The sequence below is a fragment of the Aspergillus chevalieri genome, chromosome 1 (genome assembly GCF_016861735.1).
Source record: "Aspergillus chevalieri M1 DNA, chromosome 1, nearly complete sequence".
In the NCBI taxonomy this organism is placed as follows: domain Eukaryota; kingdom Fungi; phylum Ascomycota; class Eurotiomycetes; order Eurotiales; family Aspergillaceae; genus Aspergillus; species Aspergillus chevalieri.
The window spans coordinates 2,633,329-2,658,750 of record NC_057362.1 but is presented as its reverse complement, the minus strand read 5'-3'; the positions used below and the strand labels follow the sequence as shown (position 1 = coordinate 2,658,750).

Genomic DNA, 25,422 nt, shown 5'->3' with positions numbered 1-25,422 from the left:
CTCCAGATAGTCTACCAACAGATTCATATCGCGTGAGACTGTTACAACTAGCTTGGTTTTCATCTAGCACTGATTTATTGATCTTTTTTTTTCTCTTCTTCAATGTCAGAATGACAATAAATTCCACAATTCAAAACGACGGTGCAGAAAGGGGAACAAATGTGGAAGACCAAGGTATATATTATCTAAAGTCCTCATCGAATGATAACCAAGTTACCTATTAACCAATACAAGTCCTCACACAGAACAAATGCCTTGGCAAAGGTGAAAGAAACGAAATCAAGAGAGACGACGCTGAGAGTCAAAAGGCAATGGCAGAAGCAGCAAAAAAGCTCCTGCAATACATTGGAGAAGACCCAGAACGAGATGGCCTTGTTAGGACTCCCGACCGATATGCTGAAGCGTTGCTATTTTTTACCAAGGGATACTCAGAAGATATCCATGAAGTCGTCAATGATGCTATCTTTGAGGTGGATCATCAGAATCTGGTTCTTGTGAAAAACATTGAGATCTTCAGCATGTGTGAACATCATATGGTACCCTTTATGGGAAAGGTTCGTCAATCTTTAATGTATCTACATTTTATATGTGGCCTGACTGACACATTTAAGATACACATTGGGTATATTCCCAATAACCGCGTTCTGGGTCTTTCAAAATTGGCTCGCATCACAGAAATATTCGCTCGCCGGTTACAAGTGCAAGAGCGCCTTACACAACAGGTGGCCAATGCAATCAACCAAGTGCTACAGCCCAAGGGTGTGGCAGTAGTTGTCGAATGCGTTCATATGTGTATGGTGATGAGAGGAATACAAAAGACAGGTGCGATGACCACCACTTGCAGCAGGATTGGACTTCTACAAGATGATCAAGAGACAAGAGAAGAGTTTTATGCATTACTCAATGTGAGACAGTAATATAACAAGATTCCTGATTATTGATTTGTTTTGATGTTGTTTCAGTAGCTTCATTTGTATCCAAGAACTAGCTACTGAAACCGCTGTACATGTGTCACAAGCTGTGCCTGTAGAATAAATGATATGTTATTCGGAGGGATGGTCGGGGTGCTTACCTGGCTACCTAATCCGCATAATGTATTATTATATATAAAAGCTGTCAGATCGGACATGCATTCTTCTCTTTAACGAAACCCCTTGTATGGTGACTAGATATTAGCGCTGCGGGCTTAGCTCTTAACAACATGTTGATGATAATTCAAGGTAATTAGGTTCAGATATTGGACTGTATACCCTTCGTGCCTAGTCATCTGTACCCAACTAGAGCTCATCCAATAGCGGCAGTGAGCAAAAGGGAAAAATAAGTATTGGCTGAGCCCAACATGTGACTTCAATATAGCGATGGCTAGCAACGGCTGATACCTGAGAGCACGACTAATAATGGCTATGGAAGCTGACATTTGCAAACGCTGCTTACTGAGCAAAGAAGGAGAATGGCACGGTGAAGTATGTTGATAGAGCGATTTTCTTTGTTTACGCTTTTTGCTTCCTTTGCTTCCTTTGCTTCCTTTGCTTCCTTTGTCTTTATATTAGCGGGGCATAGGGCAAAGACCTAGGGAGCACGAAGAGAATTCCTTTTGATTTTTTTATTTCATTTTTCATTTCATTCCTTCCTTCGCTTCTACTTCCTTTCTATATGCTGGTATTGCATCTAATTAGTCGCCTGCCAATAAAACCTTCTGTTGCATAAGGTCTATCACAACATCAACCATTCTCGCCAACCATACTCTCCATTCATATTTGTCATCGATACTCATGCCTAATTGACATGGCCACTCTTGAATCTCTCAAGTCTGACCTTGTGCACAAAGCCACAGCAACGGAATCATCCCTGAAGCAGCCATTGTCAGACACACAATACAGCGCTGGCTTCGATATCTTGCTGCAAGGCTCAGGATGGATAACGTACCAAGACTTCATTATCCCTCAACTATCTCAGCTGCTAGCCCCTCTCTTCGACTCGCGTACCCATATATCAGTGCTGGAAATCGGACCTGGCCCAAAAAGCGTACTCGGATATTTGCCCGGTCGTCTGAGACGGAAGGTCAAAAGATACGTTGCATTTGAGCCTAACAGCCTGTTTGCTACAAGGGTGGAAGAGTGGCTTTGCTCTGAGGCAGACTCCCCGCTGCCCTGTCTTGAAAGCTCGCCTGACATCCATCGAATCCCATTCGCTCTGAACAGAAAGACAGAGAGCGGTACTGGTACCGGTACGCGTGAAAGTGAAGAAAAATTTGACTTCATACTATTCTGTCACAGCATGTATGGCATGAAGCCCAAAGCCAAGTTCATTGAACGGGCGCTGGAAATGCTTGTTGAGCGGCCCGAAGGCGGAATGGTGGTGGTTTTCCATCGTGAGGGGACTCTACAACTCGACGGATTAGTATGCCATCAAATGGCTTCTTTCCCTATCGGAGCCGTTAGCATAGCAAATAACGACGAGGTATTGGACTGTTTTGCTTCTTTCTTGGCAGGGTTTGTCATGCAGGGTGTGGAGGCGGACAAGGCTATTCGAGTTGAATGGCGTAAGATGTGCCGCGCCTTGGGCCGTCGTGAGGAAGCCCATCCAGACCACCTCTTGTTCAGCTCGCCAAACGTGATGGCGGCCTTCACCCAACATACGACTACATTGCCGGAGCTGACGGCACAGGTGCCATTGTCGATGGGGAACAAGGTGGTTAAAAACCGTGAGGCTTGCCTCCATAATCCCGCCTCAATTGTTAGGCCGACAGAGGTCCAACACGTTCAACAGTGCGTTCAATGGGCCCTGAAGCACGGGGTCAGCTTGACAGTCATTGGTGGGGGTCACAGCGGCCACTGTCTGTGGTCCAACGTCGTTTCGGTTGACATGGCCGCATTTGACAAAGTGCACATTCTTGCAGCCGGGGATAGCGGAGGAAAATCCGGTTCCAAATCCGTTTCCTTGATTGTTGCCGAGGCCGGCTGCAAAACGGGGGATATTATCCGTAAGACCATGGAAGCGGGCATGACAGTGCCCTTGGGGTCCCGCCCAAGCGTGGGCGCGGGGCTGTGGCTACAAGGTGGCATCGGGCACTTGGCTAGGATGTACGGGCTCGCGTGCGATGCCATCGTTGGTGCTGTGGTGGTCAGCGTCAACTCTAGTCAGGCCCTCTGCATTGGCTGTGTACCAAGCCAACACTGGCCGGCCGGTGCTGTGCGCCCAGAAAACGAAAGTGATATGTTATGGGCCATAAAAGGGGCCGGGACTAACATTGGCATTGTAGTCAGCGTGACTTTCAAGGCTTATGTGGCTCCGACCTGCTTGACTCGAAATTGGGTTGTCCCGCTAAGTAACAACCAAGAGGCGCGGCTCAAGCTTAGTGATTTTGATAACTTTATCGCCAGGAAGCTCCCCCGCAACTGTTCTGCAGACGCATATCTTTACTGGGACATAGGCCAGTTGCATCTCGGAGTGACTATGTTCGAATATTCTACAGCTAGGCTCACATCTGGAACACCCACGCCCACGTCCGGGCCTGTTGACACGGTTTTGGGACAGAAAGACAATTTCAAGGTTGTGGACGGCGTCGGTTTGTTTGAGGCTGAGATGTACATATCCGGGATGCACAGCGGACATGGCGAGGGCAGGACGTCCTCATTCAAAAGATGTCTATTCTTAAAACATATCGGAGCACTGAACATCGCCGACATCTTGGTGGCGGCCGTTGAGACTCGTCCCTCGCCACTCTCCTATCTCCATTTGCTGCAAGGTGGTGGAGCGGTTGGCGATGTGGCGGCTCATGCCACTGCTTTCGGCTGTCGAGACTGGGACTTTGCCTGTGTGATAACTGGTGTCTGGCCCCGCGACCAGGATGGAACCGAAGTCGCTCAAGCTGCCGTGCAGTGGGTATACAACGTCGCCAGGAACTTGTTGCCTCTGAGCAGCGGAGTTTATAGTGCAGACCTCGGGCCGGACCCCAGAGACGCCGCGCTGGCGACCAAGGCTTTTGGACTGAACTGGCCGCGCCTGGCTCACCTCAAGCACAGCTCAGACCCACACAATGTGCTGGCTTACGCCTGCCCGCTCCCAAAACCGCAAATTGAACAGAAGCTTATCATTCTTATCACAGGTGAAAACTGTGCCGGTAAGGACTTTTGTGCTGACATCTGGGTCTCTGTATTCCTCACATGCGACCGCAAAAGCCTCAGGGCACGGGCAGTCAGCATCAGTGATGCAACCAAGAGAGAATACGCGGCAGCTACTGGTGCCGACCTGGACCGCCTGCTTTGGGACCGTGCCTACAAAGAGCAACACCGGCCAGAGTTGACAGCGTTCTTCCAGCATCAAGTGCAGCATCGACCTCGGCTGCCAGAAGAGCATTTTCTAGAGGTGGTGCGAGGTGCTGAAGATGTGGATGTGCTGCTAATCACTGGGATGAGAGATGAGGCCCCGGTCGCAGCGTTGTCGCATTTAGTACCACACAGCAGACTGCTTGAGGTTCGCATCAAAGTTAACAAACAGTCGCGGCGTGCTCGCCAAGGTTGTGACAGTGGTGATTATGATGGTGACGACAATGGGGACAACAACAGTGGCGGATCAAAACTGACGGCCTTGGAATACCGCCCCAGTTTCATCTTTGATAATGACACAATCGGAAACGAGGCGGCAAAAAGGTTTGCCGAACGCTATCTGCTTCCCTTCTTCCACAGGGACCTTCAGCGACTGGCCGATATGGTGCACCCAGTACCTGGCTTTCCACGCCCGGACATCGAGTTCCGCCATGTGCTGAACATCTCCCAGCAGCTGGGTGGGCTGGCCCTGTGCATATCTTTGTTGCAGACTCACTTCACCGGTGACTGGGCAAAAGTCGACGTGGTAGCGTGCTGTGAGGCAGGTAGCTTTGTCTATGCGTCGGCGTTGGCCTCGCGGATCAATATTCCCTTGGCGCTAATTCGCGAAGCTGGCAAACTCCCACCACCCACTGTTTCGGTCCTCAAGTCTACATCGCATATATCGTCTTCAACATCCGACAATTCAAAAGAGACGATTGAGATGGGCCGGGATCTGATCCCCAGAGGCGCCTCAGTGGTGGTGGTGGATGATGTGCTTGCCACGGGGAAGACACTTTGTGCGGTGCTACAGCTTTTAGATAAAGCTGGCATCGGTGCTGAGAATGTCAGCATCATGGTCGTGGCCGAGTTCCCTGTGCACCGTGGCCGGGAACTGTTGCGCCAGCATGGGTTCGGCGGAGTCAATGTTCAAAGCCTTCTGGTCTTTGGTGGTGCTTAGGAAAGAAAGGAGACGATCTTTGGAAACTTGGACTTGTGATCAAATTCAACCAATTTCACATCTTTCTTCAATGTTAAGATGTCTTACAATTCGATCTTAAGACAGGTGCTTTTTGCTACATCAATACCAGACCAATGCAAAAGCCCTTCTGTCTACACCACTAGTACATGCGTCAAGGAGCCCTGAAGGGAAAATCCCTCTCTGCCTATCGAATGTATGTGCGTACCTCTACAGTAAATTGAATAGATATTACAAAAAATTGGCCGAACTCGACAACCAACATCTGTATGGCAAATCAAATGCATACAGTAAATTATGCATTTCAAATTTTCTTTGTCTTGTGCGGCGCTGCGTGATATTGGCAATCACTCACCGAAGCTTACCCCGGTCGCGCGGCCAATAAGCGGCATCATCCTTGAACTCACCCAGCAAACGTCTACCATTAGTTTGCATCGCTCTTCTTGTGGATTTCTAATGCCTCTGGCAAAATACGAATAATTATCGCATCTTCGCTTCTCATGTTTCATAGCCAATTATTATTATTATTATTATTATTATTATTGTTCATACACGCATCTGTCAGCCCTATAGGCCGAGTGGCGGCAGGTCCTGCGGGGCAGCCGGGTAAGCCGCCATAATGGTAGTCGCTATGTACATCGTCGCCTTTATAACATATCCTGATATCTCATTTCGCATGTTGTATATCCCGTGTTACTGTTTTTGTACTGCTGTTCCCTGACTCCCCACTAGACTTTTGCGGCACAGGAGGTGTTTTTCTTGTAGGAAAATACTTAGTTATAAAATCCGAGTTATTTCTCAGTTCCCCTTGTGATCTCGATGTTTTCGGCTTTTTTTATCACTTCTTTTGGTTACTACTTACTATGAGAGAAGGGCTTCTTTTACCTTCAGTGAGATTGATTCTGGGGGATGTCTTGGACACAAGTTGTGGCTTCTTTGGAGAATATGTTGATAATGTATATGGCTTCCGAGAGTTACTGGGCATATATGAGGGCATAATTAGTGGGAAGAGGGTTTTGCGGTTTTTCTTGATGGAGGAGAAGAAACGGGATTGTTTAGGATGTGCTGAACCTGGTTGGGGGACTTTTCTGGAAAAGACGGTCACTTTATATGTGCCTTTTCGGAGATGGAATCTGGATAGGGGTTATGCGCTACGGACTGCCTTGTCGAGATACGGAGGTATGAGAGTCGAGGATCCTGTGCGCTCTGAAATTTTATGTTGGCGTGGTGACATGGTATTGATGAAGATCTGCATTATTAATGGTGATGCATGGGATGGAATAATTGATGATGCACGAGGGACAGACGCGCTGAATGTGGTTACATGGAAAGGGATGTATTGTATGATGCCCAGGTTGACATTGAGTTTGAGGACATCTTGTTTGTTGAGACGGGCCCGAGGAGATAAGTGCCTGGGTCGTACTTCGTTTGAGTACAAAAAAGTGTGTGGGGATCGGTCATTGGTTTCAGTAGGAGAGTTGAAGGGTCGCCGGCATTTTGGCGATTCATACTGTTTGCAATATACGTGTGGCCTGCTTCGAGAGAATATTTGTGAATGGGTTGATCCTTTGGAAGGAAAATACATGTGGTTTGAATGTATGAGAGAGTCATGAGCTTGCTTTAGGCGCTCTCTGCCAAAGTCATTTTTAGGAATTGAGCAGCGTCACGGGATTGATCACGAGAAACGAATGATATTAGTATCTACACTGGGTAGCCTGATCGATGAGAATATTGAATCTGAAGAAGAAAAGAAAGCAGAAAGGCCTGTTTACATGAAAAGACGCCCTCAGTGAGCACGCTGGGTAACTGTTTTCATCAAGCATTTAGGATGAGGGATTCCTACCTTCTCGTGGTGTCTGGTCAGTACAGTACCCTATCCTTTCGGGAGGGGAAGCCAAAAAAAATCCAACGTGTTGTGGGCGGCTGCCGAAGTGCAGAATTCTCACCTGCTCGAACAGCTGCCCAACCCACACCATTAGAGAAAAACGGGTTATGACAACCATCTGACAACTGTCTATCCGACCCGTACTTGAGACTAAAACTGGGTTTGTTTTTCCAGTGGATGTGGTATTGCCTAGATAGGAGATAGGACACTAAGATCACCAAGTCTTTCCGCTTTGGACAGTGGTTTTTCGTGAAGAACGGATTGTCAATGGCATAATGCAGTTTATCATATTCAAGGTCGCCGAATTTCCGCGAAAGGCACCATTCACAGACCGGCCCTGGCGGTCTCTATCATTCCACATGTAATCTCAAACAGTTAAATGAAGCGCGTAGAGCGCGCTCTAGGGCAAATAGTATCACAATAAAATTTCAGATCGAACTATATGTAGTAGAGAATAATAAAACCAAACAATACAAATATGTCAATCAAACAAATGAAATACTCACAGGAGCCTCCGAGAAGATTTCTTCATAAACCTTCATCAGAATCTTCGCATCAGCCCGGAGACTAGGCAAAATATGTTGCCTCTGCCGCAGGAAATGGATCGTACGCTTGAGTAATTGCTTGAGGACATTGCTGTCCACCAGTTCTGAAAGACTGGACACGTACGTAGCAGACAGCACCAACATGTTACCAAATTGCCTGTATACGGGTTAGCCAGTCAGTCTCAACAAAAGTGCACTGGGATCATACGCATGAGCCGTGCCAAAGATGTTGCTCTCCACAGGACGACTTTCAATGCCATCCAATGTCTTCATACTCAGAATTGCCGAGTCGATGCAGATCTTGCAAGTTTGCTGCAATGCTGGTGAAAGATCTCGAAAGGTCAATGATGTCCATTTGCCAACTGGCGTGGTGGTTGAGGATTGCACTGGTCCGGAGCCCTCATGTAATCGCGCAATACTGGTGACCTGTTGGCTGTGTATCATGGATGAAGACACCTGCTGGGAATGTGAGACACTCATGCCAGAGGCTGCAGTAAAAGTTCCAACAGATTCTGGCTGACTGGCAATGTGCAGTGCATGGTAGAGTAGTGGTCGGTGAATGATATAGCGTGCTCGGTAGTATTTGACGCGCATTTGGACGATGTCGATATCCCTTGAGGATGGACCAGAATCTTCCCATTGCATCATATCTGGAAGACTATTTCGCCACTGCTGAAGGTTTATGCTCAGGATTCTCTGCACCTTAAATAACGAGCAAGGTTGTTCTTGTTGCGAGATGATAATCAGCATCATACATGCCATTTTATTACATCATACATACTCCCAACTTTGCACAGATACGTAGAGGCCTTATTTAAAATCTTCTGTAGATAAATCCGAGCCGAGTAGACGAACATCATCTTTTGACTAGAGATGTCGGTCTCATTGGACAGATTCAAAGTAAGTCCCTTGGGAACGGCAATCATGCCTTCCAGACGCGATATTCCACTAGCTGGAAGATCAAATTCGGTCAAAATGTCACTGGAATTATCAGAACAATCGGTTTTTCTCTTTCGTATGAGATTAATATACGGTCTGTACCTTTCCAGCTGCAAACAAGTCCAGTAGGCCAAGCCGCAAAGGTCTTTCATAAGACCATCATTCATCTCATAATATCGTCCCCTACAACCTGGTTAGCAACCTCAGTCAAAGAAAAGAGGAGGAACATACGGTCGAACTAGCACCTGACAGGCCCGAGCGGCCTGGTTAATCCATCCATGACTCTGGAATGGATGCGCTAATTGACCGACATAGAGACCAGCAAGCAACGCAGCTTGGACATGGGGCAGACAATTAGCTCCCTGGAGACTCCCCAAAATTTGGGCGGCATATCCATAATATTTTGATCCTCGGATAATACCAGTGTTCCTTTCTTTGCAACAACATCGGGGCATCGGGCACGGCACAGCACAATCGTGATATTCATTGATACTGCCTAGGGCAAGGACTAGCAAAATCACTGCATTGTCAACTGACAGCTCAATTCTCTTGGAACGCTTGCGCTTGGTTCCCTTCTGGTGACCCCTGCTACTGTTATGGCTGTCCGTGGTTCTCGCTGGGCAATATATACCAATGAATATGTCAATCTTCTTCTCGAGGTCTTTCTGGTCAAGAAAAGGGTGCAGCTTGTGCACGTGCTTCATGTAGTTGCATTGTAGACGACGCACAGTGTCCGGGTCGGTGGTGAATGTGCCGGATTCCTCAATGCCATGCTCAGTTGTTATCACTGATGTGCTGGGGTTAATTGGGGTTGTTTTACCAGGGGCTTTCCAGGTTGCACCACTGGGCGAGCCAGTTGGGAGGAGGCCCTCATCCCAGCTGAGAGTGTACATGTTTTCCATGCATGGTTTTTGCCCCTGCTGGGAGCCCTCATTTGTATCATTGCCTTCGCCGCGTCCATACCCCCGTACCAGACCGCAATCCACCTCAGGTTCCGCATTATCCCTGTACTTCATAAGGCGTAAAAGAAGGGCTTTGATGGAGGGCCACGTGAGGAGCTTGTGGACAACAGTAATGTGGTCCATAGACAATTCTCTATCATCATTCTTGAGGCCTCCTTCAACTCCTGAAGCGGCATTGATATCCTGGTCTACATAAAAGGTGCTCTCCTCCCTGATCTCCTGGTTGACGGGTGTATCAGGTTTCTTCATAGGACTAATGACTTGATCTTGCGATGCGGGCTGAATGGGGTTTTGGGGAAGCATAAGACTGACTTCCTTTGTCATGGATGTTAGGATGTCACGGAGTTGTGACCCTTGTTCCACCTGAAGAGACCAGAGACGGTCTATCCAATTGCCTATGCTAACTTCCACCTCTCGCATGCGGTCCAAAAGGTGCTGAGTACTTTTATCTGGTCTGTTGCGTGTCAGTCAGAGAAATGGGGAGAAGTAGGGCCTTACACACCTATAAGGACGCTTGTCTCTGTAAACACAGGATAGATCGTTTTCCTTGCAACAACTACATGATGGTCTCCCTTCATCACATTTGGTCTTTCTCGTCTGACATTGGTAGCAAGCCTAGAACTGTTAGTATCCGCGTAACTTGGCCACCAGCGCGGCTCACTTCTTGTCTCTCTGTCTCACCTGCTGTGCACGTGGGGCTTTTCCTGGGCGCATTTTATGCGTATGACTTTGATAGCAGTGATCAGAAAAGGCTGGAGTCTGAATAGTCGGAGCTGGAACCGGAGTATGATACTGAGGGTGCGGGACCAAATGTGCAGACAGTTCAACATTGGTAGACTCCAGAGGCGCTGAGTGTCGTGGCGTGTCATGATGCAGAGGATGAGAGGGAGCACCCGCCACAGTACCATTCACGCGATAATTTCCCAATGAAGGAGGGAGATGGTGATGATGATCACTGGGAAGCATTGTGCCCCTATATGGATCGTTGGGTGGCAGTTGCGGTAATCTATGATTGTGGATGGTGGAAAAGCCATGAGATGGGGAGACTGGCGAGGATTGAGAGGGATTGCTGTAAGCCCAACTCTGGTTGAAAGTGGCTGTGGTAGCAGTAGCCGCGACTGAATGATTTGAGGACTCAGGAGGAGGTGGCATGCGCATGGCCGGTGAGTGATGAGAAGAAGGGAGTGCCGGATAGGAGGAGATATCTTTGGCCATAATATCCTAATTACTTTCATGAATAACAGAATAAGATTAACAAGACATAACCTGGCTCAATATTGCTGAGTTGCTGTTTACATGGAAAGTTGTAGGAAGACTATAATTTAAAGAGACCTGCTTAGTGGATCCATCCAATAGTGCGATGTATTGCTTCCCCAATTTATGCGCGAATTGGAACAGTGATTTTTTTCTTGCATTTCTCCAATCACATTTTGGGCATCCTGGTTTGTATAACATCTTAAAGCCAGGCAGTTCCTTCTGCAAACATGCGCGGAACACCATCCGGTAAATAACAAGAAACTGGTGGAAACTGTTAAAGTGGAGCACTGTGGGTATCATCATGCTGTTGACAATTCGTTCTCCGTGGAATACCACTGCCCAAAGCGGAAAGATCGCGTAATCTTGATTGCTCCAATACAAACTAATCACATGAGCTTTCCCAATGTGAGCTTGCTTTATATTCTCTCATAGTGGTGCCATGATTGCCATCTTCACATAACTTTGCATAGAAACCCATGGAAGTGCGCCCGGACGGGCCCCTGCTATAAAAAAGAAAAGGAAAAAGGATCATAGCAAACTGGGGTGTTCCATCTCCTGGCTAAACTGTTATCAAATTTTCAAATTGTAATGCTGTGAGAAGCGCTTGCGTGGTTTTCGATTGCCAGAAAGAGGCGTTCCGATGCAGTAGGCGAAAGGCTAAGTGTAGTCAGGCTACACCAGATTAGTATTACGCTTTGCAAGCTCACCAATAAGAGGAATGGTTGGTGCTCCATAGTGCTCCATTCACCGGGTTACACTGTTTCACACACACCTCCAGCAAGGCTTCATCCCTGGCTAACGGAATCCGGCTTCGCGAGCCGGAAAATCATGATACTATTGGTTCAATTTGGTTGTTGACGGAGAACTCCGGCTGTCCCTCTCTTCCAGCTAGACTCGTATCCTGTTCCTTCCGCTGTTCATCCTTTCCCTTCTTTTTCATTTCACCTGTCTTGTGCTAAATCAACATCACTTCGTCTATCGAATTGTTCCTTTTCGTTCTCTATTTTGACGTATATATTGAATAACCATGGTTAATCAACAAACACGCAACCGGGCTGTTGAGGGCAAGGCCCTTCTTGATTATATTCTATACGAATTATGCAACGCGGCAGAATTTTACAGTGTTGACCGCACCCCTGTCGCTCAACACATCAGTCAGAGCGGAACTGAAGATCCGAGTATCGTTGTTCTTGAGACTCATACACAGGGTTGGCCGACCTTGGAGGACCTATTCAAACGCCTGCTTGCCCTTCGACTTTTAGCGCTGCGATTTGAGGAATGGTTAGAGAGTAAAGGACATTCAGAAGCAACATATCGCAGTGGTTGTCCCCGCCACCACGGCCAACGCGGCGCCTTCATTCACGATCAACATCTTCCGTCTAAATGCCGGCGCTGGATTGAGTCTGGCCAGAAACTCCTCGAGATCGAACGCAGGACTGGCGAGCCAGGAATCTCGCTTGTGTTTATTCTTGTATTACCAAAAATTCAACATCTTTATAGAAGTGCAGTTGAGGAGGTCATTACTCTTCTACAACAAGATTCCTATCAACCGGTCATGTTACTGGCACACGATCTTGGTGATGATATCAGACGGTACTTTTATTTTTATTGTTATTCCATAAGTGCGAGAAACCCTTTCATCAATCCAGACATTATACATGATCTCGACTGACGTCTGCAAAATATGCTATGTCTAGACAAAAAATTTACCCTGCCTTCAAAGCGAAGTGAACCCACGACAACTCATGTAACAGAACTCCATAGGGACACCCAAGCCCGTGTCCAGAGCTATATTTTCATAAACTGCGGTGCATAAGGCGTTCTGATATCTTCCCCCATGACTTTTGTTGAATATCCCACCCATATCATTCGAGCATCACCATGTGGTGACGGCTTGATACGAAGTCCTCCCTTCACGAGCAGACATTCATTTGGTTTCACAACCAGCTTGTGCGCGTCTTTCAGGGAGCTCTGAAATTGCTCTGGGGTCTGATGGTGGGAAGATGTATACACTTCGAACAGACCGTTATACCAGCTAGCATCATGTCTCAGTGGGCGGAAAATTGACACGGTATTATCACGTGACGGGTGAGCTCTCATCAAGTGCGACTCTATCGAGTTCTGTTTGAACTGAACCACAACCGGCCCTTGTCTTCTGAGACGTATGAGATTCGTTCCAAATATCCCTTCAATTCGGCGGGTTACCTGCTCGTTTGATTTAGATGGATTCACTTGGTGTTGAATGGATCAGCGTACCGGTTCAGACATCACGAACTCAAAGCAATCAAGTCCTCCCTTCCAATATGAGAACTGTTCTGTGGAGTATTCTGGATTCTCATCGCTAGGTTCCTCCTCGATTTCCCGGAGTTCTTCCAGGGACTCCGGGACTTTATGGATCTCGTATCCCAAACTTTCCATGTCGGAGGTTATGCCATCGTCGGGCAGCGTCCACCACTCCAAATGATTGTCCATGGTGGATGACTAATGTAAATATTCGCAAACACAACAATGGCAAAGACTTGTTTCGATGTGTTTTGAGTCAACTACTAGAAATCGTAGGGATTACAGACTATAATGGGCTTTTATATTCTTCCTAGTAATCGGATATGTCAGCCAAAAAAATGAAAAGAGCTTTTTTCCATTAGACAAGGCATCTACATGCGCTAAATTCCATGGTCAAGTCCCGTGCATCCTGGAAGATGTACAGAATCTGAGATACTTTGTTAATTAATGTATGCCCATACGGCTTGAATCGTAGGATGTGCTTTTTTCAATGCGTATTAAATGAAAATCCCGTTTGCTCGATCTGCAAAAACTTCTGAATAGCAAAATACATGTGTCGTCTTAGTTCCTACCCATCCAGGTCCATACTATCTGTGTCGTACTCTTCTAATTCAAATCCCAAAAAAAGTAGTCATTACTGAAGATGTTAATCAAAATTATAAAGTTAGTATAACTCTTTTTCAAATACTATCGCGTTCCTTTGGCCATTGAGTATACGTAGAAGTTTCTGAATTTACTATCGATATGAAGACTGAGGGATAGGGCTCTATTATTGTCCCATATTGCCCGTTTCGCAGTGTTTGATGAACCTGATAACTTGGCTTCTCTATAGACCGGGAAACGTATCAACTAAATTAAAAAAGAATGAAAAAAAAAAAAGGGTGGGTGCCCAACGAAGGCCAGTGTATCTCATAGATCAAAACTTCGAGCGCGGTTTTCGAGGTTTAGGGTAAATTGTGTCACAGAAAATTTGGGGGAAGTTGACGCATCATATATGATCCAACGGTCGAGCTACAGCTAATATCAGTATTCGCCTCGAATAAAGTGGACAAAAAACGAACCTTTGCAAGTTGAACCCCTAACCATAAACATCGATACATTCTCGCAACGGTCAGGGACAGCACCTCAACTGAGCGTCCATCATCCTCTGCCAAAGCACCCTCGAAATAGTCAGCAGAGAAGTATCGCTGACTCCAGACCTGCCCACGGAAAAGGAAATCTTCTGGGAAACACTTCCTGTCCTCTACAATAGGGATCTCATCCCTTTCCATGACGCGAAAATCTATGTTGCTCCAGATCATCGCATTGAGGAACACAGTGAGTTTTCTCCATGGCACAACTAGTTCGATATGTCTTATGCTGTTGTTATTGCGAGTCATGCACCAGATAAAGGCCAAATAGGCGTGCACTGCTGGAAAGACATTCTTGTTGCCAATCTGATCCAGTAAGGCAGACAAAGTCTTGAAGGTGACATGAGCACCGTAGTAGACCAGTCTTTTCTGGGATTGTGAGTTCTTATACTCGCAAAACTCAGCCTCAATTGTGTCCAAGTTCTCAACAGGCGTCCAATTCTTTGATGAAGTCAGACTGGTCTTTTCTTGTGCCAAGCTCTCCTTGAACTCATTAGACAGCACAGCATCAGTAGACCCATACTGAAAAACGGCAGCGAAATTGCACGATGCGATAAAAACGCCATGCATCTTGAACTCACTCCCAAGTTGACCGATGAATTTGTCCAGACAGAGCAGATATGCATTCATGAGCGTCTTGAAACCAGACAGAGGACGTTGCGCGAACAGTTTTCCATGAATAGTCATAAACACAGCAACTGTCGGTTGATTATCAGGCTTAGGTTCGTTCTGAACGCGGCGAAATAACAACTTAATTTTCTCTCCAGCAGGAGGGAACGGGTCGACACTGACAAGACTCTTTGTGTAGTAAAACAGCTCTTGAAGCATGTCTGGGCAGGCAAGAACAGCAAAGTGATGTTGGATCCGGCCAAAGTTTGGATTCTTATCTGCTGCTTTGTGATACCAGTACCGGGCCACGCCGGCCCAGTTCTCGCAATCTCGAGCAATGGAATCTTCGACGGCCATGCCGTATCGGGCCAAATCACCAAGACATTCAATCCAGGTATCTTCAAACGCGGGAACACTTTCCAGAAATAGGGTCATCATTGAATACGCCCAGTAAAGGAATGTAAGTGTACATTCCAGCAAGTCTGGAAGTTGATTGCGCAATAATTCCAGAAATGAATGGATACCATAGTGCCACATGCGGGCCGGCATGGCGTACCTCTCAGGTAACTGTTTCAAAGCCAGGCTCGCAGACGGGTGCTGCGTGGCAAGAAAGAAGTCATGATGCTCCTGGAGCAGTATCCGGTGCAAATAAATTAGAGCCTGCCATTGACAATCCGGCAATCTGTTTGACGACTCGGTGTGCTGCTTGGTTGTTTCAATGCACTTATTCTCCACCATCTTTAATCCGGCATAGATCCTGCTAACCTCATCGACCAATTGTTCTCGCTTGGTGTCATGAGCTTGTGCAGGTTCCGCTGAAAGGACAGTATGATTTTGAACCTCACTGACATGGCTGCCCAATCCTCGCTCCTCTTCATCATTTCCCTCCTTCTTGAATGATGAATTATCCGGATGTTCTGGTTGTCTCGGACGGGTGCCTTCGTTCTGAAAATTGGAATAAATGGCGCTGGCGGAGATAGTGTGATGTTCCCAAGAATCACGGCTGAAAGAGTTATCCATAGCTAGCAGACAATTTCGAGGCAATGCTAAATATGACACAGTGGTTTGTCGCCCCAAATATGTGCATTTCCATATGACATTCCATTTATGTGTCAAACGATCCTTGAGGGAGTCGAGAAGTTTTCTGAAATCCTGTTTAAATAACCGGTTTGTTGAATCAATTTCGGCGAACCTGCTGTATGATGTGTGGAGTGTGGGATACAAGGTGTTGAATTCCTCATATAGGCGGACGATAAAGTGAAAAAGCTCTTGGGATAGCAATTGGGTTGATGCATCAACGCTCCAAGTAAGGATGGCTAACTTGGTGAGACCGTCATCAGTAATACTCTTTGAGACCCATCTGATGTGCTCATCAAGTATTGAGTTGGTGTTTAGGCGGGTTATGTCTTCTTGGCGATATCCTTCTTTCTGCAGGTTCCGACAGATGTCCAAGAGTGCTTTGCCGTCAGGATCAACACTGTCGAGAAACGTTCTATGTTCGAAATGAACAGACGCTAGACACAATGCCTGCAGAGACTTCAGAGCCAAGTTGGCTGGGTGCAAACTGACAACTCTAGAAAGAGCCGCCTTGAATACGAGAATTAGCATACTGCTGTTAAGTCCATTAGTTGTACAGCTTACCATGTCTGTTCTTTGTACTGGTCAACCTCAGCTGGGAAGACGTATTCAAAGAGAATTAAACGCAAACTTGACCTTCTTCTTCTACTACTTTTTGCTGACCTTCTACCTACTTATACTTTTTTTTTTTTTATTGTGCAGCGTGCTGCACAGATTTGTGTTATGGTAATGTAGTGGGGTGACCGCCCTGGAAACTCGGAAGTAGGGCTACAACCCGAAAATGGACTATAACCGTCCCAGCCTGAATAGGAGGTAAGATGAAGTTGTCAGTGAAGAAGCATACCATCAAGGATGTCAGTTCATCCAGTATATCATTGTTCCAGTTACAGCTAGACTCGTTTTATTGCTTTTCTTTCCGTTCCCTTTCTCTTCAAACTCTAGCTATATCAACTCGCTGGTTTCGATCCAGCAGCAGTATATTTTCCAGTTTCAGTCAGAGCTACATTCTAGCAAAATAATATAATAAAAAATGGACGCTAGAGGATTTCTACCTTCAGAATTTTCAAGGCCGAACTTGACTGATTGCTTACTCATGGCTTCAAGCAGAAACAAATGAATCATGAAAAAAGGTATACTATGTTATATTATAGAATTGGAGATTATAGATTGATGGCCTTTCCTGTGACAATCTACAAAAGCCCTTGGGCTCCAGCAGACACTTCCTAAATGCTGCAAAGTTATCCAAAAGGAGCGTTGTCCAGTCAGTCACTATGTATCCAAAAATACATATGTTAGTGACGCACATGACTATGAGATAAGGGAATGTACAACCTTTCATCAGCCTGCTGCGCTTGTAAATCTTTATATGACTCTTCAAGGCGCCTGGACATGTTGCGTGCTGTGATAATTCTTCCGAACCACTCTTCATGAACCTACCTCTAAGTAAGCACAACCAAAAATAAAGATAATTAGGGATACTCACATATCGCCCATATTGGTGGTTTTGTCCGCAACAGCAGCACACCACTTCGTTTCCAAATCTCTGGTATTGTAGTGTTCGACCAAAGACGGCTTGCTGTAAATCCTCACCGCAATTGCTGCAGAAGAAGATTATTGGTAATGCAATGTTCGACGGGCTATTCTGTGTCTGACTGGGCTCACTCTGACTGGAGCCAGATGAACCACGGCGGCCACTGTCCAGGTACCTTTATCAGTCAAATGTTAGCTGAAGTAATTGTTAGAGCTCTACTCACTCCATATTGCCAAAGATATAAGAACTCTCAAGATCAATGACGTGTAGATGCGGAAGATAGAAAATAAAAAGTATGGTGAGAAACAAGAAACAGCACGGGGAAGGGGTCCTTTTTGTATATTATCTGGACCAAGATCTTTCTCGTTTTGATGAGTGCTTACCCATAGATCATTACTTGGAATAATTGTTCTTTTTACTAGCGAGGCTGTCTACAAACAGTACATATACAACTGTTGACCTTTATCTATTCAGTACATCAAGTATTTCCCTGTGTTGTCGTGATTTGTCTCACCCGCTCTTTCTTTCTTTTAGCTCTCTGCATATCTATACTAAATTTGCTTCAAGTATAGATACCTGACCAGCTGAATGGACTTCCACTTATCATATTTAGAACGTGAACGTGCGAGAGATTATATCAAATCCATTGATCGACAACATCAATTATGCGTATATATACAAGCCAGACAGCAACAATGAATATCAACATCTCCAAGTAAAACCATGCTTTTTCAAATCCCTCCATTCTTTAGCACATATAAGAAAGCCCAGATCCCACCGCACTGACAATTGTGGTTCTTCATCGAAAAATGCAGCCGAGCAACGTAAACGTCCAGTAGTCTCATCGTGATAAAGAACATGCAACACAATGAATGCCTCGGAACCAGGGCTGTATATCACGCCACAGTAATTTTCAAAGCTTTTAATATGACGGTAGAGATTTCTGTTTAAGATGGGACAGCCATGATTTTTCTGCTTCATTATCCCCTTTTTATTCATTGTCAGTAAAAAGCACAAGTACTGTTGCATGAGCCACTTACTGTTGTCCAGAAAAAACTTTGACCAACCTTTGAATTCTCTGTCTTCTAACTCTGGCATTGGCTCTCGATTAAGTGTCTCGTACGAAGATGGCATTGGCTGGATTCTTCGATATGGGACACACTGGGGAGGAGGTGTTGGAAGGCGGATTATGCTGGAATTGCTGTCTGAGAGTGGTCTTGTAGAGAATGTATAGGAAGGCTCTAGGTCTCGGATCTCCAGACGCACCCCTCCCGATGAGAACGTATCTATATAGGAACTCGTGTCCGAGTAGGCAGAGTCGCGTTGGAAAAAGCTTTTGACCCAGCATGGAAGTAGTTTCCATGGGGATAATCCGTCCAAGCAGGCCATATTATGCCTAGTGAGTTAGAAACAATTTTATTAGATGGAAAGCAAGGCACATACCGTTGCCACAGATGAAGTAGAATTACTGTTGATAATCTATCATCAAAGAATCGAATTGATTGATGATCTCCAGGAGTAAATATAGATGGACATTCCAGTTTATTTCATTACATACAGGTTCTTTATTCTTATTACCTTTTTAGGGTCATACCTGGCATCAGTGAAAGTGAAATGGTTGGTGAAAAACTTTTACTGTTTGTGCTATAAGTTTGGCCTAGGATTAATGATTAGAAGCAGATGGTGAGAATAGATAGCAATTGATGCCTGCTGCAGCGGTGCAGCCTGCATATCACTCATAAGTATGATAAGTGCAGCTGCTTTAGGATTTTCGGCCTAAACTAAGATTATATAATCTCATTGATACTAATAATTTTGTCCACATCGGAGCGGATAGCGGGTAGTGGGTAGTGGGTCAGTAAGTCAGCGATTAGATGCTTTTCCTAAACGGAGCGAACATTGTACCCGAGTACAACATTCGCCCTGTTAGTAAAAGCGTTCTCAGCCCCACAGACTCGTATTACCTTTCACTCTGCTCCGTGCAGCAACAAATCTGTCCAATAAGAGACACTTAGCCGAAAGGTGAACTAGACGCTTTTCCTAAACAGGGCGAATGTCGTATCTGGGTACAACATCCGCTTCGATCAAGAAAGGTAAATCCTAGCCACGACGTGTCCTTGAGCGATACTAACCTCACATTTCACTAATCTCCACTGTAAAAGCCAACAACAATATGTCGAAGGTTCATTATTGTCAGATGAAGCATTTTTCAGAACACCAACCCACCCGCCGCCAGCTCGATAGCCATTTCCTCGAGGCTTATATGCCTGATGCAACAAAACGGCCTCAGCCTGGGCGGATACCAACTCGCTTATGTCCTCGGGATATGAAAGGTTTGATATGTGATATTGAATGAGCAAAACGTATTGGGAATTTTGGGATTTTTATTTACGTCGGAACAGATCAGTTACCAGAAAGACGCGCATATACTTTCAAAAAAGTGTTATTAGGTCAAGCCAGGGTACAAACACAACCACCATCACATCATAGATACCCTTCAGTAGAAGCTCGATGCGATTGCATACCAGGAATACGTCCATTCATCTGAAGTTTGAAGGTTTGATTGATATATATGCGCGCTACCTCCTTCGTTTCCCAGCATTGTGCCATACATGCCTTCTGGTTACTCTCTGTCGTCCTCTGAAGTATAGCTATGGCAATTAGCTTCTTTCTCACTGTCTTTTCGCCATTTTACAATTGTTTTGGATACACTGGCGAGGCTTCCAATTCATCCAACCCAGGTTTGTCTGCCTATGGATTGTCCAGGAATATAACACTCATACCCATTAGATGCTTTGGCACCTGTATTCGAAGATGGCCCAACACAAATTGATGGCTGCTCCGGTTACCGAAGACATTACATAAAAGGAAAACTTCCGAACAACAAATACCAGGTGGCGTGCCAAATGAGTCAGTGTTACTTCAACTCAGGTGGAGATACAGCTACATTGAATTGGATAGAGTACATTATTATTGGAGAGGGCGAGCTGTGCAGATCAAAGCGTGGAAAAGAGCTGTTAGACGATTATCTACTCTGCAAGGGCTATCACATTGTCTGTCTGTAATTATTGCTTATTTTGATTTCGAAAAGTGTGTCTTCCATGTCCAATGTGGCTCTTGTTTAGTGTCATTCGGTACAAGTGCCATGTCATATATAGCTTTTAAATAAATTGTATGGACCTTGAGATGACGTTTTTCCCAAGGTTTGCCAATAGAACTCTTCAAGTGCATGATCTGTATTTGAAAAGGAAAAAAAATAAATAAAAAAGAGGATTGTAAAGTGTCATTTTTAATGGAACATGCCCGAACCAAGCGCGCGAAAGAATCCAGTGCAGCCATCAGCCTATGACATCCATTGAGTACAATGCTTCCTCTAACTACAAAACTCAGCTAGGCGAGCGCTGTATTTAGAGAAAAAGTTGGTATAATGTCAGACATATTCACTATCTCAATCTTATAAGTAATCGTATAAAAATGAGTGCAAACTATAAACTCCTCAATCCACAGGTCTTTAATTCTCGAGTCGATCTTCAGTCTTCACTTCTTCAGGACTGACCAGTCATCCCAACTGCATATGATTTGAGCCAGGCGATTCCGCTTCGCCTGTTGTGTGTTCCGGTCCAGGACCCCGCAACACGTGATTTACCGCGTGATCTTTTTTCCAACACGAAGTGCAACTACGATTACGTCTATTACTGAAATTGCCCCTCAGACCCCTCTCCTTCCCATACCAACAGCACGATTTCTTGCCCCATAGTAACCAGTCGAGTCCTCAAGCTGGTAAGTATTCCTTATCTGAGTATCAATTTTCTAGCACTAACTTCTTTTTTCCAGTTCTCAACTTAAGACGTCTTTATAGCGAATTTCAGCACGTCGAGTTTTTATAGCCTCTTTGAAATGAACCGTCCACTTTCTGAAGCCGCTGAGGTTCTTCGAATGAAAATCAAAGAAATGATACCCGGAGCGGTTGAGTATGATAAGAGTCAGCTGGATGATAAGAGTCAGCCTCCAAAAGATATCGTTTTCAGAAAAGTTGGCGGAGGAATCAAACTTTATTCTGGTGAAACACTTGGGATATTGGCATCACATCTGGTAAATGAAATGAATTTAGGCGAGGTATGTTTGTGCCACTCTTGGTCTTTCTGATTTGGCTCATTCATACATAGGGATGGGGTTGGAACCTGGCACACTTTTCGGAGCCTAAGCCCATAATAAATAACTCAAAGCGAATGTACCTCGTGCCGCTATCAGAGGGAGCAAGCTTAACGCCTGGAGGCCTTTTGCCTGAAAAGTCTTACACTTATATCACGGACCAGCCTACCATTAGCTCCGATACAACTGTTATATTTATTGCTTCAGTCTGATAGGAAGTACTATGTGAAAATTGCCTGCTTGCTTTTTTTGCTGCATGGGGTTGGGCTCAAACTGAATGAAAGCGCAAATTATTGTAAATACATCAATGGAAAAAAAGAAATTTTTTTCACTCCATGAGATCAATAAGCTAATAAAGATTGGAAATGTGGCTGGCTAGATACCTCTGGGCAATTTACTCCGTCGGATGGGTAGGCATTAAAGCGTCTATTCTGGGCATCTTGCCCTGAACAATTTGGTGAATTAGACATGCCCTGATCGGAGGCTCGTGGTACTGGTAGCGTGAACTCTCCTGAAATAGGAAAGTCGTCTTGAGGAACTCTGAACCCATCTAGCAGCGTGGGATGGATGTTCTGCCGTGGATCAAAGGCATCGACCGTCGTGCTCTCAGCCGATGGAATGGCGAACCCATCTAGCAGTGCGGGATGGATGTTCTGCCGCGGATCAAAGGCATCGACCGTCGTGCTCTCAGCCGATGGAATGGCGAACCCATCTAGCAGTGCGGGATGGATGTTCTGCCGCGGATCAAAGGCATCGACCGTCGTGCTCTCAGCCGATGGAATGGCGAACCCATCTAGCAGCGTGGGATGGATGTTCTGCCGCGGATTAAAGCCATCCACCATCATGCTTGGCAATAGTTCATTCTGGCGATTGGCTTGCAAACCTGTGTTAGGGCTATCCCAACAAGGTCTTGCAGGACTCTGACCAGCTTCTTCAAAGATATGAAATGCGGCGCTCGGCGTGTTGTTATGATGGAGTGCTTCGTCGACTCCCTTGTTTTCTGCCTGGTAATTCAAAAGTCGTCCCGATAAAGGTTGTGGAATTAGAGGTGTATTGCCTCTACCGGCATCAGCAGTTCCGCACGCGCTTCTTTTGCTTCGAGATCGGGACACTGCTTGGCGCGAAAGTATTGGTCCTTCCTGTATTATGAAAGCTTCCTGCGCGAGTGATCTTTCAATGAAACCCCATAGATGATGGAAGATATTGAAAGCAAGATCACTTAAAGTGCTGTATTGCGTTCCTGCATGCAAGCCACTGTCCTTTAAACGTCTGATTTCTTGGTTTCGGGTGACTCCAGTTTTAGGGAGTTTCCTTAAGCTGGTAAAGATCAGATATGGTGCTATAATCGGCATCAGGGAGCACTTACTAGTTATCCGTCATGTACTTAGGCAAGCGGAACAAGAAACCGAGATGCTCTTCTTTCTTTCTGCCATCATCACACCTGTCCCTAGCATCTAAAAGATCTGTGCAAAGTAACTCTAATCTCTGCCCAGCCTTGCCCCAGGCAATGAAACGCTCTCTAATTTGTTCGGAATTGTCACCAATACCAGAATTTTTGATTATTGTTGTGGCTCTCGTGACATCGGCCGACTGCGTGTACTGACCACTGCTTATTTGCTTCATAAGACGGTGGAACACGACTTTGAGGAACCGGGTACGCCAAGTATCCCTTTCTCCCCGGTTCTCCAGTTGTAAAAGTAGCCTGTACGACTCAGCTACAGGATGATCCAAGTTGAGGTCAAGCGCGTCCTCCTCAGTGAAAAAGCTTTGAATGTTGTTTTTCCATTGTGGGATAAATTTCATCAAGCTCTCGGGCACGTCGTCAGACATGTTGTCAACTTTTGGGGGCGTCGCATATTTCGCAGATTTACGACGATTGGCCTTTATGATTCGTTTCTTTGAAACTGGGGGGATTTGTTTCCATAGATTATTTAGGAGCCTTAAAAACTTCTCTATGTTAGTATGACAGTCTGTATAGAGAATGATCAACTTACATTATCATCAGAAAGGAGGTCGCGGATATCGTCACGCCTATGGCAATCTGCTTCAAAGCATGCGGCACTAAATCTTTCCAGGACGATTTTACTCTCGGTAAGTCCCATATCGATGAAGTTCAATGATTCTCGTTGTCACTGAGATGGCGAAGTTGAGAGCAAGAGTGATTGAAAGGAACTGGAGGGAATTGGTGCTTTCTACCCCGCACGTGCTAAGCCACGCGTCCACAATTCCAAAGACCCCTTTTCGGCCAACAAACATGCATATGTTGTCCAGCCACTTATAGTTGTAGGCCAAAGGTACTATAGGCGCAATACCTGCTTCCGCTTTGTGATCGGCATCTTGTGGAAAGGAGCCAACTAATTTAAGATACACTATAAATTGTAATCTCGCGAAGCCATCGAAAATTCCATTAACGAAAAAGCATGTATCTCAGATATTTCCCCAGACAACTGTTAAGTGTTTGAGGTCATACGGAATGTTTGCGCACGCCCAGTGCCATTGACTGGCCCACGCCCAACCAGCCAAGCTCGCGCCGACTGTGTCCAAGGGCCTGACTACCCGCTGCTTTATCACATGAAACTAATGCAATAACTCTGCAGCAAGCAACTTCCTCGCCTTTCATGTCTCATATTGGAGAAATTCTTACAAAACATACGCAATAAACTTCACAAATAAAAGCAGGGTTAATGGGACCGCTTGGAACAATTGCTGCGGGATCTATAAGAAGGGCATACCAGCCGATTGAATCGTTCCCCATCCTTATCTTGACTGGTTAACGCTATGCTACATCCGGAAAGGAATTGAGTGTCCAGACTCCCAGTGTCTCCACCTTCCGGCGGTTCCGCCGTGTTCCCAGCATAGTGGTTCAGCGAATCACCGCCATATCGTAGGCGCTTGTGTGTGTGGAGGTCCTGCGCCGCAGCTACTACGGGAGATTGAAAGGCGGAGCATTGTTTGTGCTCTGGCGCATACCAACACATTGCTGCAGCCGAAGGTCGAGACTTATGACTTTCAATCGTTCCACTACTTCTCAGCATCTATGGATTCGTGGATGTATGGGGTCTCCCCTTTCTACAAGTCATTGGTGGAGGGCCATGCTAGCGCTACGGTCAACCACGCGTTCCTGGTCTTCCCTAAGCAATACTTGATGTACGGGCATCTTTCATTGAAGTCATTGCGCGACATCACATGCAGGAGCAGATTTTCAGTGAGTAGCATGGGTCGAGGCGATTCCATCTCTCCAGAGATCGGCTCAATAAAGGGAACCGCGCACACGTGAAAAACTTACTAGGCTGGCGCTCACACATGGATGCCCGACCGCCTTACCCTCTCTCTTAGTTTAATAATCATGTGTTGGTCTCCTAAGGACTTGCTGCTGCAGACATGTTTGAAATTCCCGTAATTTAAGCAGACAATGGAAGGTTGGGGGATTACTGCTGACGCCTCATAAGATGACATTAACGACAGTCGGTCTTGGCGTCAGCTGACGAATCTGGTTATACTGTTTCCCTCACGAAATTCCCCTAAGGCCGATTTCCCTACGGATCACATCAGTCCACGCCCAAGACCCCCACTATATCGCATTGAATACAAGTAATTACTCGGTAGTGTGGATAGAAATTGCCTGACCACCAAGCATGAGCCCAACCCTTTCTTGAGAGGCAAGCCATCTTCGAAGCCGCAAAGGGAGCCTGGTTTGGATTAGGATTTACTAATACCCGCTCCGAACACCAAAACAGACAGCCATAGGAAAGGCACCCAACGATCT

At 45.9% G+C, this 25,422-nt stretch overlaps 9 protein-coding genes across 9 annotated transcripts; 5 read left to right on the top strand and 4 right to left on the bottom strand.

The window, feature by feature from the left end:
• Nucleotides 1-110: 110 nt before the first annotated feature.
• ACHE_10947A (GTP cyclohydrolase I) lies at nt 111-917 on the top strand (the record flags this gene model as incomplete). The annotated part of the gene is made up of 3 exons (XM_043284930.1): nt 111-174; nt 235-554; nt 612-917. 3 exons carry the CDS (start codon nt 111-113, stop codon nt 915-917), a joined length of 690 nt encoding a protein of 229 aa, XP_043132067.1.
• An 868-nt stretch (nt 918-1,785) lies between these two features.
• On the top strand, nt 1,786-5,268 carry ACHE_10946A (uncharacterized protein; the record flags this gene model as incomplete). The annotated part of the gene is made up of 1 exon (XM_043284919.1): nt 1,786-5,268. One exon carries the CDS (start codon nt 1,786-1,788, stop codon nt 5,266-5,268), a length of 3,483 nt encoding a protein of 1,160 aa, XP_043132066.1.
• Nucleotides 5,269-7,656: 2,388 nt separating this feature from the next.
• On the bottom strand, nt 7,657-10,037 carry ACHE_10945S (fungal specific transcription factor domain-containing protein; the record flags this gene model as incomplete). The annotated part of the gene is made up of 5 exons (XM_043284908.1): nt 7,657-7,873; nt 7,925-8,441; nt 8,498-8,697; nt 8,758-8,838; nt 8,887-10,037. 5 exons carry the CDS (start codon nt 10,035-10,037, stop codon nt 7,657-7,659), a joined length of 2,166 nt encoding a protein of 721 aa, XP_043132065.1.
• A 1,864-nt stretch (nt 10,038-11,901) lies between these two features.
• On the top strand, nt 11,902-12,690 carry ACHE_10943A (uncharacterized protein; the record flags this gene model as incomplete). Its single annotated transcript, XM_043284897.1, has 2 exons — nt 11,902-12,496; nt 12,572-12,690. The coding sequence occupies 2 exons, from the start codon at nt 11,902-11,904 to the stop codon at nt 12,688-12,690; spliced, it is 714 nt and encodes a 237-aa protein (XP_043132064.1).
• A 431-nt stretch (nt 12,691-13,121) lies between these two features.
• Nucleotides 13,122-13,346, bottom strand: ACHE_10944S (uncharacterized protein; the record flags this gene model as incomplete). Its single annotated transcript, XM_043284886.1, has 1 exon — nt 13,122-13,346. The coding sequence occupies one exon, from the start codon at nt 13,344-13,346 to the stop codon at nt 13,122-13,124; it is 225 nt and encodes a 74-aa protein (XP_043132063.1).
• A 720-nt stretch (nt 13,347-14,066) lies between these two features.
• ACHE_10942S (uncharacterized protein) lies at nt 14,067-15,916 on the bottom strand (the record flags this gene model as incomplete). The annotated part of the gene is made up of 2 exons (XM_043284875.1): nt 14,067-14,168; nt 14,219-15,916. The coding sequence occupies 2 exons, from the start codon at nt 15,914-15,916 to the stop codon at nt 14,067-14,069; spliced, it is 1,800 nt and encodes a 599-aa protein (XP_043132062.1).
• Nucleotides 15,917-20,157: 4,241 nt separating this feature from the next.
• ACHE_10941A (uncharacterized protein) lies at nt 20,158-20,569 on the top strand (the record flags this gene model as incomplete). Its single annotated transcript, XM_043284864.1, has 2 exons — nt 20,158-20,245; nt 20,295-20,569. The coding sequence occupies 2 exons, from the start codon at nt 20,158-20,160 to the stop codon at nt 20,567-20,569; spliced, it is 363 nt and encodes a 120-aa protein (XP_043132061.1).
• An 832-nt stretch (nt 20,570-21,401) lies between these two features.
• ACHE_10940A (uncharacterized protein) lies at nt 21,402-21,868 on the top strand (the record flags this gene model as incomplete). Its single annotated transcript, XM_043284853.1, has 2 exons — nt 21,402-21,620; nt 21,671-21,868. The coding sequence occupies 2 exons, from the start codon at nt 21,402-21,404 to the stop codon at nt 21,866-21,868; spliced, it is 417 nt and encodes a 138-aa protein (XP_043132060.1).
• A 129-nt stretch (nt 21,869-21,997) lies between these two features.
• Nucleotides 21,998-23,758, bottom strand: ACHE_10939S (uncharacterized protein; the record flags this gene model as incomplete). Its single annotated transcript, XM_043284841.1, has 3 exons — nt 21,998-22,973; nt 23,023-23,603; nt 23,651-23,758. The coding sequence occupies 3 exons, from the start codon at nt 23,756-23,758 to the stop codon at nt 21,998-22,000; spliced, it is 1,665 nt and encodes a 554-aa protein (XP_043132059.1).
• Nucleotides 23,759-25,422: the final 1,664 nt, after the last annotated feature.